Source organism: Solea senegalensis, linkage group LG3 (assembly GCF_019176455.1).
Source record: "Solea senegalensis isolate Sse05_10M linkage group LG3, IFAPA_SoseM_1, whole genome shotgun sequence".
Classification (NCBI taxonomy): domain Eukaryota; kingdom Metazoa; phylum Chordata; class Actinopteri; order Pleuronectiformes; family Soleidae; genus Solea; species Solea senegalensis.
In genome coordinates this window covers 32,524,211-32,539,990 of record NC_058023.1, presented here as the reverse complement: position 1 = coordinate 32,539,990, position 15,780 = coordinate 32,524,211, and the positions used below count along the sequence as shown (strand labels likewise).

Below are 15,780 nucleotides of genomic sequence, written 5' to 3'. Positions count from 1 at the left end.
TGCTGTTTTCACACTTTTCCCTCACGCCAACAAATATTTGCCAGTTTACATTAGAGGCACTTATGAGCTGGATCAGCGCCGCCGCCGCCGCTCACACACACACACACACACACACACCACACACAACCACCTGCCCAGGGCCCAGAGGAGGCCGAGAATTACACACACACACACACACACATTCAGAGAAACTGTCCAGACCAGGCTCAGGTTTAGACCTGATCTTCTTCTTCTTCTTCCTCGTCAACATTCAAACCTCATCCAGAACAACACTGTGGTGTCTGTTAGCCTGAGGGGAGGCGAGAGAGGGTTCATTAAACATTTAGAGGGTGGAGAGCAGACAGACTGTTTCTCTCCTCTTACTGTTTACAAGACTGAATATAGGTCTGCACCTAAAATACAACACTGTGTGTGTGTGTGTGTGTGTGTGTGTGTGTGTCACGTGTCTTCATAATGACCTGGAAATGTAACGTCGCTAAATATAGCGCCGTCATCAGCCGTGAGTCTGAAAACACTGAAAACCAGGTTTTTATGTTTAAATTCTGCACAAAACACAAAGTCATTTTTTAACTGAAGAGAAAAAATTAAACGTGAAAAAAGATTTGTTTTAAAAATAATACACAGCAAGAAGTGCTGCCCCCTGGTGGCTAAGTGTATGAAGAAAATATCAACGACATTTATACAAACACGCGTTAGCCGAGCTAACAGCCGCGTGATAGCCGAGCTAACAGCCGCGCGTTAGCCGAGCTAACAGCCGCGCGTTAGCCGAGTTAACAGCCGCGCGTTAGCCTCTCCGTTTGAACTGCAGTGTATTTACACACACACACACACACACACACACACACACACACACACACACACACACTCTCTCTCTCTCTCTCACGGATCAATAGGCTCTGCTACCGCGGCGCTAGCCTGTTTGCGTGGCCTCCATTAGGAAGCACTGAGCTGTGGCTAACACCGCTGCTTAAGTGTTTGCTTGCCTAAAGTGTGTGTGTGTGTGTGAGGCTGCACCTGTCCCTCTGTCCATCTCCGTCCGTCCTCCGTCTCCACAGAGACAGTGACAGTTAAAGGGCAGATCCACTCAATTTAACACAAATTGAGGGTTTAATTTATCAGCTGTGGAGAAGAAGAAGCTGTCAGCGAGGAGGACGAGGAGGAAGATGAGGAGGAGGACAAGGAGGAAGATGAGGAGGAGGACGAGGAGGAGGACAAGGAGGAAGATGAGGAGGAGGACGAGGTTAACCGCTTCTTTACAAAAGCAAAAAAAAACATTTGTTTTAAAAATAATAATCAGTAGGAATTCAAACTCGATTTTAAAAGTTAAAATAGATTATTTTGAATCTCAAACTGAAATCAAACTTTGCACTAAATTATAATCTCTGAGTATAAGTTTAGCGTCCGTGGAGATAATCCACGTCATCGTTGTTGTGTTTCTGGATCAGAATGTTATTTATTTATTATACTTTTCACCTGTTTTTAAAATAACTCCAGTTTCACTGAATTCATTGAACCCCCCACACACACACACACACACACACACACACACACGTGTGCATAATGAGGCGCTCCGTCAGCATATGTCAGCATATGGCCGCCGCCTCCTCCTCCTCTTCCTCCTCCTCCTCAGAGAGACTGTTGAACAGACTGATCCAGGTTTGATTTGCTCCAGAGGTCGTGACCCTGGAACGAGGGCAGGGAGAAAGGGAAATGGGAAGGAAAGGAAAGGAGGAAAGGGAACGACAAACAGCTGTCAGCAGGTTGAAGTGATGCAATGTGTGTGTGTGTGTGTGTGTGTGTGACACATAGAACCACATTGAACCATCTGTTCTGGTTCTAATTGTCGTGCATGACAGTGTTTTTCTAAACCATTAAACCTAATGAAAACCAACGCCCGCCCTAAAATGTCTTCATGTTATCACGCCGACACACACACACACACACACACACACACACATAATTACACTGTAGCGGGCGTCATTAGGGAAGGAATCAGACAAGGAAGGAAGGACCCGAGTGTGTTTTTATTGAAAAAACACAGTGAGATAAACTTTAAAACGACACTCCTTCATGTAGCTGCTACGACGTTTAGCCGAGCTGATGCTAACGTGTGACGTCATCAGACCGAAGGCCTCTGATTGGTCAGAGAGTGTCGACACTGACGAGTCGTGAGCGCGACGTCAAAGCAACAACGTCCGACTGTAGATCAAAGTTAAAAAGACTTCAAAATCTACTTAAAGTTCTAAAAACTTCTTAAATCAGCAAATGTGTAAAAAAGCAACTGCTTAACAAGTCTCCGCCCCCATTGTCGGCCATGTTGGCAGGAAAGCATCTGCGACGATGTGAACCGTTTTCTGCGACCGAGCATAATTTGGCAACCCAAAAATAATCCCCCCACGAGCCATGTGTGGGTCTGGACCCAGTGTTTGGGAACCACCAAATCTATCAGAACAATATCACATGCAGTCGACGTGTGTTTAAATGTTTGTTTAAAGTTGACTCTTCACTTCTTTTTTGCTTTTTTTAAAACACTTTGACGACTTGGATTTAAAGAGGACAGACGTGGTTTTTGTCCTCAGGACGTTTGTTTTGTCTTTAGGGGAAAAAAACACTGAAAGTCGTTAGAAAAGAAGAAATGATGTCGCAAGAAAAGAAGGAGAAGAGGAGATGAAGCCGGCAGAGGCTGGTTTTACTCACATGAATCACTGTGTGTGTGTGTGTGTGTGTGTGTGTGTGTGTGTGTGTGTGTTGAAGAATGTTGTACACGTGGACAAAAGCAGCCTGAGGTCAAACGCACTCTTTCACAACAACCATGAGATGATCTACGAGGGAAATTACAGTCCAAACAAGAGCTAACACATGTTCCCTCTGACGGAGGAAAAAAGACTAAGTAACTTCTCCTGTCTCACACACACACACACGCACACACACGCACACATGCACGCACGCACACACACAAGCACGCACACGCACACGCACACACACACACACACAGGAACATTGCCCTCTGTCAGTGGTCAATAAATGTGTTTCCTGTGGCTGTCTGTGTTCAACCTGCCTTCTTCACTTTTTCTCCCAGCATCCTCTCTGCTGACACCACACCAGTGTGTGTGTGTGTGTGTGTGTGTTTTTGTCGTCTTGTGTGGAAACAGCAGCAGAATTCAAACCTTTGTGCCGTGAACAACGTGAAGGTTTACTCGAGACACAATTGTGCGGAAATGCTCCGGTGTTTTGTTGTTGGCAGCTTCCTCCACCTGCTCCTCCTCCTTCTCCTGCTCCTCCTCCCTCGCTGTCTCTCTCTTTGTCTCTCCTCGTTGCGCCGTCTTCAGTCTGGACCCTGTGGTTCTGTGGTTCTGTGCTCGGTTTGAGGCCTTAAAGGTGTCACGGCAGAGGAGCATGAACTCACCAGGGAAGGTTTCATTGTTGTACATACACAGTGAAAACACGGTGAAAACACAGTGAAGACGCAGTGAAAACACAGTGAAATCACGGTGAAAACACATTGAAAACACAGTGAAAACAGTGAAATCACGGTGAAAACACATTGAAAACACAGTGAAATCACGGTGAAAACACGTTGAAAACACATTGAAAACACAGTGAAATCACGGTGAAAACACATTGAAAACACAGTGAAAACACAGTGAAATCACAGCGGTGCGTTTGTTACTCAACAGAATGGAGACACAGAGTTCCGTTTGTTGAGCGTGAGCAGGAAAAAAACGCGACGTCTGAGCATCTCTGCGTGGTTTATGAATGAGTGAAGGAAACATTGTCTCTTAACGGTGAAGAGTGATGTCGTCTGCGAACAGTTTGACCTCAGATTGAAAATAAACATTGTGTATTTTTTAATGCATCGTTTTAACGCAGTGACTTAGCATGTTTTAATGCAGTGACTCAGCATGTTTACGTGTTATGGGGACGTTGTTGACTCAGGTAAATGTTTCTTTTCTTGATTTTTTTAAGCTTAACTCGGTTAAAACGTAAAAAGGAGAGAAGTTGTTTTTTTTTTCGTCTTTTTTCCAGGTGGTTTAAACGCCGTCGCGATCGTCTGTGGAAACAATGACATCATTTCAGCTCACTCACATTTACAAAGGTCATGGAGGTCACTGACCTGGCTGTGGTGAAGTGAACTGGACTCACCTGCTGTGGTTGATTCCCTCTCTCCTCTGTTCTTTGGACCGGCGCCGCTGGCCCGGTTTGCAGAGAGGCATTAGTCAAATGGGCCGTCATCCCCATCGGCAAGTCAGATGATGACTTTTGGCAGGAAGCAGCCGCGGCGCGAGCTGCCAGACAATCAGAGCGGCCGCCATGTCGTCGCACACGCACTCACAAACACAAACAAGCTGTTTCTCATTAAAGTCGCTTTGACTGAGGCGAGCGGCAGGTGACGCAGGAAGTGAAGGCTGGGTGTGAGACGCCCGCCTACACACACACTGCCCCGGACGACACTCCTGTTCCCATAGCAACAAGATACAGGAAGCAGGAGGAGGAGGAGGAGGAGGAGGGTGAAGAGAGGAAGAAGAAGTGTGAAAGAGATTATGATGGAATTTTGCTGCTGCTGCCGGGATTTGACCAATCTGCTGCTGAGGGATTTAACACGCTTTAATTCGATTCCATCATCATCAATAATACAATAACAACATCACGCTACCATTACATCACATTACCCATCATCATTATTATCATCATCACATAATTTTAACACAATAATAATAATACTCACATACCTAGGTCACACACATTAGCCATCAATACAATAGTCATCATACTACATACGCATTACACACACATACACATTAATAATAAATACATACATACTAACACACACACAATACAAATACTTTCATACGCACACACGCCAAGACACACACACACACAAATACACACATACGAACACACACACACACATAATTCAAAGAGCAACAAACTAAAATACAGCAACTAAAAATAGAATAAAACATTAAAGTAACAGAGAGAGTGATGTCGTCTACAAAGAAGTCGACCACAGTTTTTAAACTAAACGTTACCTCCTCTTCCTCCTCTTCCTCCTCCTCCTCCTGCTCCTTGTGTGTTTTAACGCTGTGACTCAGCAAATTTTGACGTTGTGATATAGCAGGTTCTAATGTCCGCACAGTATTTTTTAGCAGTGTAACGTAGCATGTGTTAGTGCTGTGACTCAGCATTTTTTAGCAGTGTAACGTAGCATGTGTTAGTGCTGTGACTCAGCATTTTTTAGCAGTGTAACGAAGCATGTGTTAGCACTGTCATGCAGCATTTTTTAGCAGTGTAACGTAGCACGTGTTAGTGCTGTGACTCAGCATTTTTTAGCAGTGTAACGTAGCATGTTAGTGCTGTGACTCAGCATTTTTTAGCAGTGTAACGAAGCATGTGTTAGCACTGTCATGCAGCATTTTTTAGCAGTGTAACGTAGCATGTGTTAGTGCTGTGACTCAGCATTTTTTAGCAGTGTAACGTAGCATGTGTTAGCGCTGTGACTGGATTTTGACCTGGATTCTGGTTTTGCAGCTTTAAGATGCTTAATTTCCTCTCCCCTGACTTTTCCTCTATCTCGCTCACACACATTCACAGAGATAATTCCAGGTCAGCTCTCTCTGAAGTAAAAGTGCAACAAACTTAAATGCAGCAACTAAAAATAGATTCTAACATTTCAGGAAACTCTGTTTCACTGATCCACACAATGTTAGAAGATCGTATGAAATCATGGAATTCACTTTCATGTTTCAGCGTTTTTCTCTCATACTGATTTAAATGATTATTCACACAACTTTTGCATATTTAAGCTCAATTTAGGGCTAATTATCAATATTTTAACAAAAAAAACAGGTTTTTTAACAAAATATCCAGAATAACGAGGTAAAAGAGCCACCAACTGTGAAAAATCAGACTTTCACTTCATTCTCGCTGTTTATTTAAAGTCTTTATTTTCTGACGTTTGTTACAGAAAAACATGAGACATGAAAGACAGAAAACACACACACGTATGACTCGTTTGTGCGTGTGTGTGTGTTTTGTCTCATTAGCGTGCGGCCGTGTGTGCGGTAGCTCGTTAGCGCTGAGCTAGCTGAGCGTCAGGGCACCGGTGCAGCTTCATTAGCGACTCTGACATTTACCTGATTGTTTCCCGGCGCCAAATGTAACGCCACGTATCCATGGCAACCACACTGTCGTTCAGAGACGTTAGCTTCACCAAAGCGGCGGCGTCTCAGCCGTGGAATGAATGACTGAGTGGATGTAGCGTGGCGGGCGGAGCCTCACTCATTGTTAAGTCCTGGTGAATCGGTCTCTGAGGTTTTGGCGGGAAACTTGTTGTGGTTGTTTTAGCCGCGTCATGTGACATTTATCATCGTGATCATCGTCACACGAACTGATGTGAACGTTTGTTTCCTAATTTCTGAGGAACTGGTTTAAGTTCAGGACTAACTTAATACTTACTAATGTAAGAACACTTTACCATGGAGATCGGTTCAGTAGTTTTACTGTAACCCCGTGAATAGATCTTATGTGTGTGTGTGTGTGTTTTATGCTAAGCTAGGCTAACCTCATCCCTGACAGACACATAGATTAATATCGATCTTTGCTGTCGGAAACAAATTCAATTAATGTGTTTGTGTGTGTGTATGTAAGCATGCGGAACTGTCCCTTTAATGATATCCAAGCTAAACAGATGTTAGCACAGCAGTGTTTGTCGTGGCCAACGATTTAGCTAATGAGTTGCCAATGTAGCTAATGTTGCTAATGTAGCTAATGTTGCTAATGTTGCTAATGTAGCTGATGTTGCTGTAGCGACGGTGACTCGGCGTGAAAGTGATTTGATTGTCAGTGCTCGAGCTCAGTGCTAAGAGAGATGACGGGTTAGCATGTCCTCACAGCTGAGCAGGTGAATGACTGAGTGAATGGAGGCGGGAGAACAAGGTGCACAGTGTCCTGGACGAGAGAGACAGACAGACAGACAGTCTCAGTTCACAGGCCGAACAAAAACGTCCAACAATGACCAACTGTCTGTCCACATTTTTCCCTCTGTGTGTGTGTGTGTGTGTGTGTGTGTGTGTGTGTGTGTGTGAACTCAGCGACCGCTGAAGCTCGTCTGACACTGTCTCTGTTCATGTCCTCAAACCACAGCGAGTGAATGAGGCAGCAGCTCTTCGTCGTCCGTCTTCCGCCCCCCGCAGAGTTTATGGCTCAGCTGATCCTCAGTTGGACAGTTGGACAGTTAGTGTGTCTGTGGCTCGTTGACTGGGACATTTTTATTTGACATGTCCTTTAAGTCTTTTAAAGAATTGGGCGTTTCTGCTGAACGCCTCGGCTCTTTCTGCAAAAGATGGATGACCCGCGTTCAAAGGTCTGCATGCTTTTTCTCTTCCCTCCTCCTCCTCCTCGTCCTCCCCTGGTTTTTCAGAGTTTTATGGGCTGTATTAGCGCTGTCAGCTAACTGAAGCTTCATATTGTTGTTTGTTGCCTCCTCCTCTTCCTCTGACGATGATGATGATGATGTTGCTCTTACTGTTTCCTGTTGACAGAAACAAAAATGCAACTACAGACTTTGTTTCCATTCAACTGCTTTTTTAAACAAGACCACAGTGTGTGTGTGGGGGGTATATATTTTGATATATATGTATATATATATATATATATATATATATATATATATATATATATATATATATATATATACACATATACATATATATATATAGTATAGCAATATCGCCTTGATACTGTCGCCTCGTATTGTGATAATATCGTATTATGACTGAAATATCGCGATATCGTATTATGACTGAAATATCGCGATATCGTATCATGACTGAAATATCGCGATATTGTATCATGACTGAAATATCGCGATAATATCATATCATGACTTAAATATCGCGATAATATCGTATCGTGATAATGCCGTATTGTGACATAAATATCTTGATAATATCGTATCATGACTGAGATATCGTGATAATATCATATTGTGACTTAAATATCTTGATAATATCATATCATGACTTAAATATCGCGACAATATCGTATCGTGATAATGCCGTATTGTGACATAAATATCTTGATAATATCGTATCATGACTGAGATATCGTGATAATATCATATTGTGACTTAAATATCTTGATAATATCGTATCATGACATAAAGCCGTTGCGTCATGGAAACTCACCTCTGCTGCCACCCACTGGCAAACAACAAAATCATATTATATCAGCGTATAATAATATCAACATGTTTGTAAAGCGTTGCATCCACTGCTGATTTTTGTCTTTCGTGACAAAAAAAACAAGGCGTGGAAACACGTTCACCTCTTCCACACATGTGATCCAGATGTGGAACTGTAGCATCTGTGTGCGATTAAAGGGCCTGAATGAGGTGTAACCGCACTGTTTCTCACGCGTGACGACGCACACAAACATTGACGTGTGCAGATCATTCAGGTGTGGATGTGTGGATGTGTGAGGAGCATCAGCCGTCACACACCGGCACTTTCATTCACAGCCTCTTACAACCCTGTCAATGTGCTTCTTCATGGCTTTCTGTTCCACTCATATTCATTTCTGAGACGTTTTACTGTGGGAGCGACAGAAATGACCTATTTAACCAGATCAAAGTGCTTCTGCACACTTTCCTCTCATGTCTCACATCAGTGGAAGCAGAGACGCTGAATCAGTGCGCTGCAAATACAACATTTCACTGATTCTCTTCAATGTCCATCAGGGGGCGTCTTTGAGAGAATTAATAGATATAGATATATATCATCTATTTCTCACTTGGTTCATAATGTCAGTGGAATATATCTTAATAATATCGATCATGACAAAATATCGTGATGAGATCAATCATGACATAAAATATCGTAATATTGTATCACGACATAAAATATCGCGATAATATCAATCATGGCAAAATATCGTAATATTGTATCATGACATAAAATATGGTGATAATATTGTATTGTGATAATATACTGTGACTGAAATATCGTGATGATATCGCATGGTGACTGATATATCGGCAGGATATAAAACCAGGCAAAGTTGACTTTATCGTGATATGACTGAGTGAATTTTGTCTGTTTTTTCACTTGATGTCCTGGTGTCAGTCGGTAGTTCTAGAACATGTCGGTGTTTTAGAGTAAAATAAAGCAGCTGATTTAGGGGTGTGGATGAGGCTCCACCCCCATTCTTCCAAATATCGTTTCTGGTCAAAGGACCAAAAACATGGGTTTTCAAAATGTCCGCTGGTTTTTGAAAGTTCTTCTAACGTTTCCTCCTCGGTGTCTTCGACAGTAACGGCACGGCCGGGAAGATGAACGGCGCGCTGGAGCATTCGGACCAACCGGACCCGGACGCCATCAAGATGTTTGTGGGCCAGATTCCGCGCTCCTGGTCAGAGAAGGAGCTGAAGGAGCTGTTTGAGCCGTACGGAGCCGTTTACCAGATCAACATCCTCCGAGATCGCAGCCAGAACCCTCCACAGAGCAAAGGTACCACCACACACACACACACACACATGGTCTCACAGGAACCTGCTTCTAATGTTGGGTCTGAAAATGTAAACGCTTCAAAAGCAACGATTGAGATTCTGAGACACAAGGGTGTCCAAACATAAGAATTGGGGTCTGAGTCCACTGAGTCTTGAATCAACAGTGTTTGAGTCCCAGACTTCCTGATTTGCTCTGAGTCTAATCTGACTCTGGAGTCCCCAGTGTTCAAATCTGGATATAGTCCAGAGTCTTTGTTATTCAAGTCATTGTCATATTTGGAGTCCACAATCTCAAGTCCCCAATTCTGGGGGTCCGAGTTGAGTCCAGAGTCCCTAATGATTGAGTTGGATTCAAAGTCTGGGTCCAATTTGAGTCCATAGTCCCTCCGATTTTTGGGTCTGATTTCAGTCTCGAGTTCCCAGTATTTAAGTCTGGGTTGTGTCCCGAGTTCCTGTTATTTGGGTCTTAGTCAGTTGAGTCCCAAATCCCTAAGTCAAGTCTGAGTCCCCGATTCTGAAGCCTGCGTTGTTCCCGGATTCCTTGTTATTAAAGTGATTGTCAAGTTTTCAGTCCACAGTCCCAAGTCCCCAATTTTGGTGTCTGAGTTACTGTAAGTCCAGAGTCCCTAATGTTTGAGTTGGAGTCAAAAGTCCGAGTCCAATCTGAGTCTGTAGTCCCTAATTTTTGGCCTCGAGTTCCCAGTGATTAAGTCTGGGTTGAGTCCCAATTTTCGCGTTCAAGTCAAGATCTGAGTTCTGAATATTCAAGTCGTCTATTCTTTGAATTTGAACGTCGCCAAAGCTTGAGTCCTGGTTTCCACGTCATCGGTGCTCGAGTCTGAGACTGAGTCATGACGGGGTTCGGTTTAAGATTTAACGAATCTATAAATACAAATAAATGACAAGCAGAAGGACACAAGTGCAACTGTTTAGTTCTGAAACTGGGAGAAACGGGGTGGACGTCAGGGTGTGGTCTTCTTTTAACTCCGCCCTCCGAGTCAGTGTTTCTCCGTCTGATAAACACACACAAGGACACACAAGGACACACAAGGACACACACTTCTCACACCCTTTAAAGACAAAGACCTGGCTCCGTCAGAACGACGCGGTCCATTGTGTGAAAAGTGCGAGATTTCCAGCTATTTTCTCTTCTCTTTTTTTTGTCGTCCCTCTCACTTTTTTTCCTTTTGATGAATTTGTCGAGTGCGAGAGCAAACAATGGAGACGGCAGCGAGGAGAGAGGCGAGACAATAGCGCTGCCATATTAACGGCATCAAGCCGAGTGGAGGCTGATGACACTCCTGATGAGACACGGAGCGTGGGAGGAAGGTAAAGAGACGAGAGGACGACGGTGGGGGACGGGGGGAGGACAGAGCGAGGGGGTCCAACTATAAAGCAAATTTCAAGAGACGCGTGAGACGAGAGGAAATGAAGTGAAAGAAGCAAATAAATGCGTCTGGAAACGGAATAAAATAAAGGGTTTCATATATTTGGACGGTAGGACTTTATTATGTCCACTAGGTGGGTGGAGTTTAAAAACCTGAGCAGCGTCTGTGACATCGCGATCGTGTCCTGTCGGTTTTACTCCACGAAGTTTTGTCTGAAGAAAGACGAAAGAAGAAAAATCTTGGATTTAAACGATTTAAAGACGGACGGTCGGAAGTCTGGCTTTTTAAACTTCAAATAACATTTTATTTATTTTATTATGGAATAATACATGGCATCATCTATTTTCAACTGTCAATGACCAGACGTGAAATTTGACTTAAAATGACGTGAAATCTTTAAATATTAGCACAGTCACACGTTTGGACACGTTTAGTGTGATTTCTCTCTTCTTTTGATAAAAGTGGAGTATAATTCAGTTAAATATCAGTGAATATCTCGGACATTTTATTCATAATTACTTTTATTCTTTATTGATCGCCGTCTTTAGAAAACTCGGATCCTCTGGTGACGCTGGGAGATGAGGTGACTCAAACTCTCGGTGTAGAGTGAGATCATGCTTTTTAAAGTGAATTAGATTTTCAGATTTCCTACTTTTCATCGTCGTCCTTCACCTCCTCCTCATCCTCTCACTTCATCGCGTTCTGTCTGCGAGTGTGTTTGTTTGAGTGCTAAACGCTGATGAAATGTCCTTCACACGTCTCCTCCTCCTCCTCCTCCTCCTCCTCCTCCTCCTCTCCACACCAGCCTCTCTCTTTCTTCTTCTCTGGGAAAAGAAGCGAGGCCAGAGTTCCTCCTCTCGTCCTTCAGCTCCCTCACATCTTCTCCTCCGTCCTTCAAACAAGTTGTTGGCTTTTTTTTGGTGCTGGACGACTCGAGAGTATCTCACTCAGAACCAGACGCGGTGGTTCAGCGCGTCTGTATGTTTACGTGTCTGTGTTGATGTTTTTTTTTAAATAAGTGAGTTAAGACGTGACAGGAAAGTGAAGTTTGAAAATCACTCACTCTCCAACACCAAAGTCCATAGAGAATCTGGGATTTTAACCTCACAAATGTCTTATTTTGCAAATTCGGCTTTAAAAATCCTGTGTTTGGATTAACTTCAGTGACACAAAGTGACCACACGAGGCAGCAGAGGACCAGCAGCTAAAATCACTGATTTTCTCTATGGCGTTTGGTGTGGGAGAGTGAGTGGTTTACAAACCACAGTTTCCTGTTGTCTCACAGTGAGATCAAGACGTGATCATGTGACATAGATGTCGTAGAAACTTGACGTGACGTAGATTTTCCATGTAGCGTCCTGGAGGACGTTTACACGGACTGAAAGTTCGTGTTCTTCTCCTGTGTTTGAGGAGGAAGTGAATCATCTGATCACAGACTCTCAGTTTGTCGTTGTTGTCGTTGTTGTCGTTGTTGTCGTCGTTGTTGTCGTCGTTGTCGTCGCAGCTAAATAAAACCCTTCCCCGGCCTCGCCTGCACTCGCTGAGCGACTCTAATTTCACAGCTGTCAGGAAAACTGCAGCTTCTGTCTGTTTTCTGTGTGTGTTTAATGTCATTTACTGACAGTGTTGTTTGAAAATGCTCATTTGGGGCTAAATAATTAGCCGTGATGCCCCCTGGTGGCAACACAGAGGCACTTTCTTTTTCCACAAACTAATGGTTAAAGCCTAACGAAAGTTTCAGGATGAGGCAACAAGACGTTTATGTTCTGTTTTGTGCGGATGCTCATTAGCAGAAAACTTCGGCGAGCGCTCGCTTTTTAAAGACCATCGACAACAAACAGACGAAAACACGCTAAACACCGGGTGACAGCAGGAATGTGGAAGTGCAAAATAACTCATTAGTTGTGGGACGTGAGCCTGAAGCACCGTTTCCACTGTTGGGAGTTGAATTATTGTTGGATTATTATATATTTATGTTGTTTTCTGGAATTCTAAACACTAAAATAGAACACTTGCGTTGCAGTCGTTGTTGATTTGCCAGTTGTGTTGTTTCACACTGATTCGCTTCAACAGCTGCGAAGCAGGAAAGTGAGAATTGATGAATTAATGACGAGGTTTGAGTGTGAAACACACTTACTGACCCCTGCTGGTGAAGCACTTTCATCTCCACTAACTGAACAAGAGCATTTTTCTTCAGTTTCAGCCTCTTAAACAAACAGCTCTGTAATCTTTGAACTGCTCTTCACCTCAAGACTGAGACACGTTGTCTCTTCACCTGTGAAAATGTCTCATAATTTGAATTTTATCACTCGGAGGAAGTCTTTGAAGTTTGAGTAATTTCAGCTGCGGGTGATTCAGGTGAATCTTGACTTCAACAGTCTCCACTCAGTGATGTAAACTTTGTTTTAGTTTCAACAGATTTTTATAATATTTGGTTTGATTTCAGCGAGGAAACGGAACCTCGTAGACCGCTCACGCTCCCACACCAAACCTCATGGAGAAAATCAGTGATTTTTGCTTGCTGGGACACTCTACTGCCTCGTGTGGTCACTTTTCGTCACTAAGGTCAATCGGAACAAAGGATTTCCGAATTTGCAAAATAGGACATTTGTGATGTTAAAATCACTGATTATCTCTATGGGGTTTGGTGTGGGAGAGTGAGCGGTTCACAAACGTCAGTTTCCTGTTGGGAAAGTCTGTCTCACGGTGAGATGAAGACGTGAACGTGTGACGTAGACGTCGTAGACTTAAACTGACGTAAGCTGAGTCTCGTGTTGAAGTTATTCAGTCTAATCAGACCGTTTGTACGCGTGTTTTTTCTTTTATTATTTCTCTATGAACTCACGATTTCCTCCACTTACAATGAGCTCTTTGTCACCTTTTGACCACAAGAGAAAATGAATGTGTGAAACTAGAGTGATGGGGGTGTGGCTGGTTCTCAGCAGCAGGGGGCGCTCACAGCACACGCCCTGAACAATCCTTTAAGCAAAGTAACAAAGTATCATTACTGTGTAAAATCACACCATTGTTCACAACCAAGCAACTGTCTGTGATGCTGCGGCATGAACACACACACACACACACACACACACGGGCTGCCATTAAAATCCACCTGCAGCTGCTCTCTAATTGGGCCCACATAGCCGACTAAAAAACGTCTAGTTAAGGCGATATAATTGGTCTCTGCTTTAGAGGAAAGAATGAAATAAATCAGCGGCTCCATCTCAGGTCGCTGCGTCTCAGCTGAATCCATTAGAGCGGATAATTGTCCTGCACGGCGGCGCGGCGGCGCGGCGGCGCGGCAGCGGGAGCGCGAGGACACGGTCGAAGGTCCGCGGGGACGCAGAGACACAGAATCAGCTCGTGTTTGGTTACTGCCTTCATTTTCAGGGTTAGAGATTTAAAATCTCTCTAAAAACCTGATGAAAAATCTATTATATTATCATTATATATCTATCTATCTAAAGACACGTCTGTCAGACACACACACACACACAGACAGACAGACAGACAGACAGTGGAGGCAGCAGCAGCATCGTCTCCTCTCTCTTCTCTTCAGGTGTTTCTTTCTCTCTTTTGTTTGTGTCTTTTCAGTCGTGATGTTTCGGCTGAAGTCGAATCTGTCGACAGACGACGGCACACAAACGCTCGTTAATCTGAATAATAAGTCACTGGTTATATACGTATATATACATATATTTGTATATATACAAATATATGTATATATATATACATACATACATATATATGTATATATGTATGTGTGTTTATATGTATATATATGAAAAGGAGGATTTTGGAAGTGCTATTCCAGGTGTTTGTCGAGTTTGCGAGGCTTGGTAAACAGACGCACGCACACTAGACGACACATAAACAACTCATTTGTTCTTCCTTCATCAAAGTTCTGATGGTTTCATAACCACTTCATGGTGACGGTTTGGTAAATCATGGACTCAGACTAGATTTACAAAGTTTGTAAAGCACTCACTCTCCCACACCAAAGCCCATAGAGAAAATCTGTGATTTTAACATCTCTCTCACACACACACACACACACAAGTTCAAATGTCTTATTTTGTCACTTCGGCATTTAAAACCTTTCATTTGGATCTACTGTAGTGACACAAAGTGACCACACGAGGCAGCAGAGGACCAGCAGCTCCTGTGTCCTCACGAGCTAAACTCAGTGATTTTCTCCGAGTGCTTTACAAACTTCAGCATGTTCTTAAGGTAGTTGTTATGAAGTGAGTGCTTTGTTCGGTGGTTAAAATCAAAGTTAGCTATGTTTTTTTCTTAAGTTCATATTTGTTACTTTCCGACTGTAACTCATTTTCTGGCGTCACACTTTCACTTTTCTTACTGTAATTTAGTTTTTCTTCTTTACTTCACTGCGTCTCAGTGGAGCTGATGTTTTTCTTCGCCAGGGTCAGTGGTTTTTCTCCGGAAAGTGCTCTGATTGTTGTTGTTGTTGTTGTTGTTTGTGAGGATTTATTCGAGGGTGACATTGGTTCTTTTCCACCAAACTCCACCAGTGAGCTGTAAAGACGCCGTGAAGCGCCGCGAGCTGGACTCAGTTCCTGCGCTAACAGGATTAGAACCCGCGCCAAAACAACCGCTCGACTCATCCTCTCCTTTATTTTAACATTCCTTTATTTCACTGTTCAGTTCTGTTGTTTGTTGTTTTCTTTTCTCCTCCTCGTCCTCGTCTGTCACTCAGAATCTTTGACTCACATTAAGGTTCGTTTTTTAGCAGCTGAACAGCTGTGTGTGTGTGTGTGTGTGTGTGTGTGTGTGTGTGTGTGTGAGCAGTAATTGCAGTAGAGTGTAGTTTCAGTGGGTCAGCAGTTTGACTGGAGCCTCAGGGTCAGAAAGAAAAGAAGATGAAGA

General features: G+C 43.3%; 1 protein-coding gene across 2 annotated transcripts in view; it reads left to right on the top strand.

Annotated features, from left to right (window-relative positions):
- The window catches only part of celf2 (cugbp, Elav-like family member 2), a 55,550-nt gene that overhangs the window by 37,007 nt on the left and 2,763 nt on the right, over positions 1-15,780 (top strand). For both annotated transcript variants that reach the window (XM_044022286.1, XM_044022287.1), the window contains exon 2: positions 9,310-9,506. In XM_044022286.1, the coding sequence (XP_043878221.1) occupies positions 9,310-9,506 (197 nt within the window). The remainder of the gene's footprint in view (positions 1-9,309; positions 9,507-15,780) is intronic.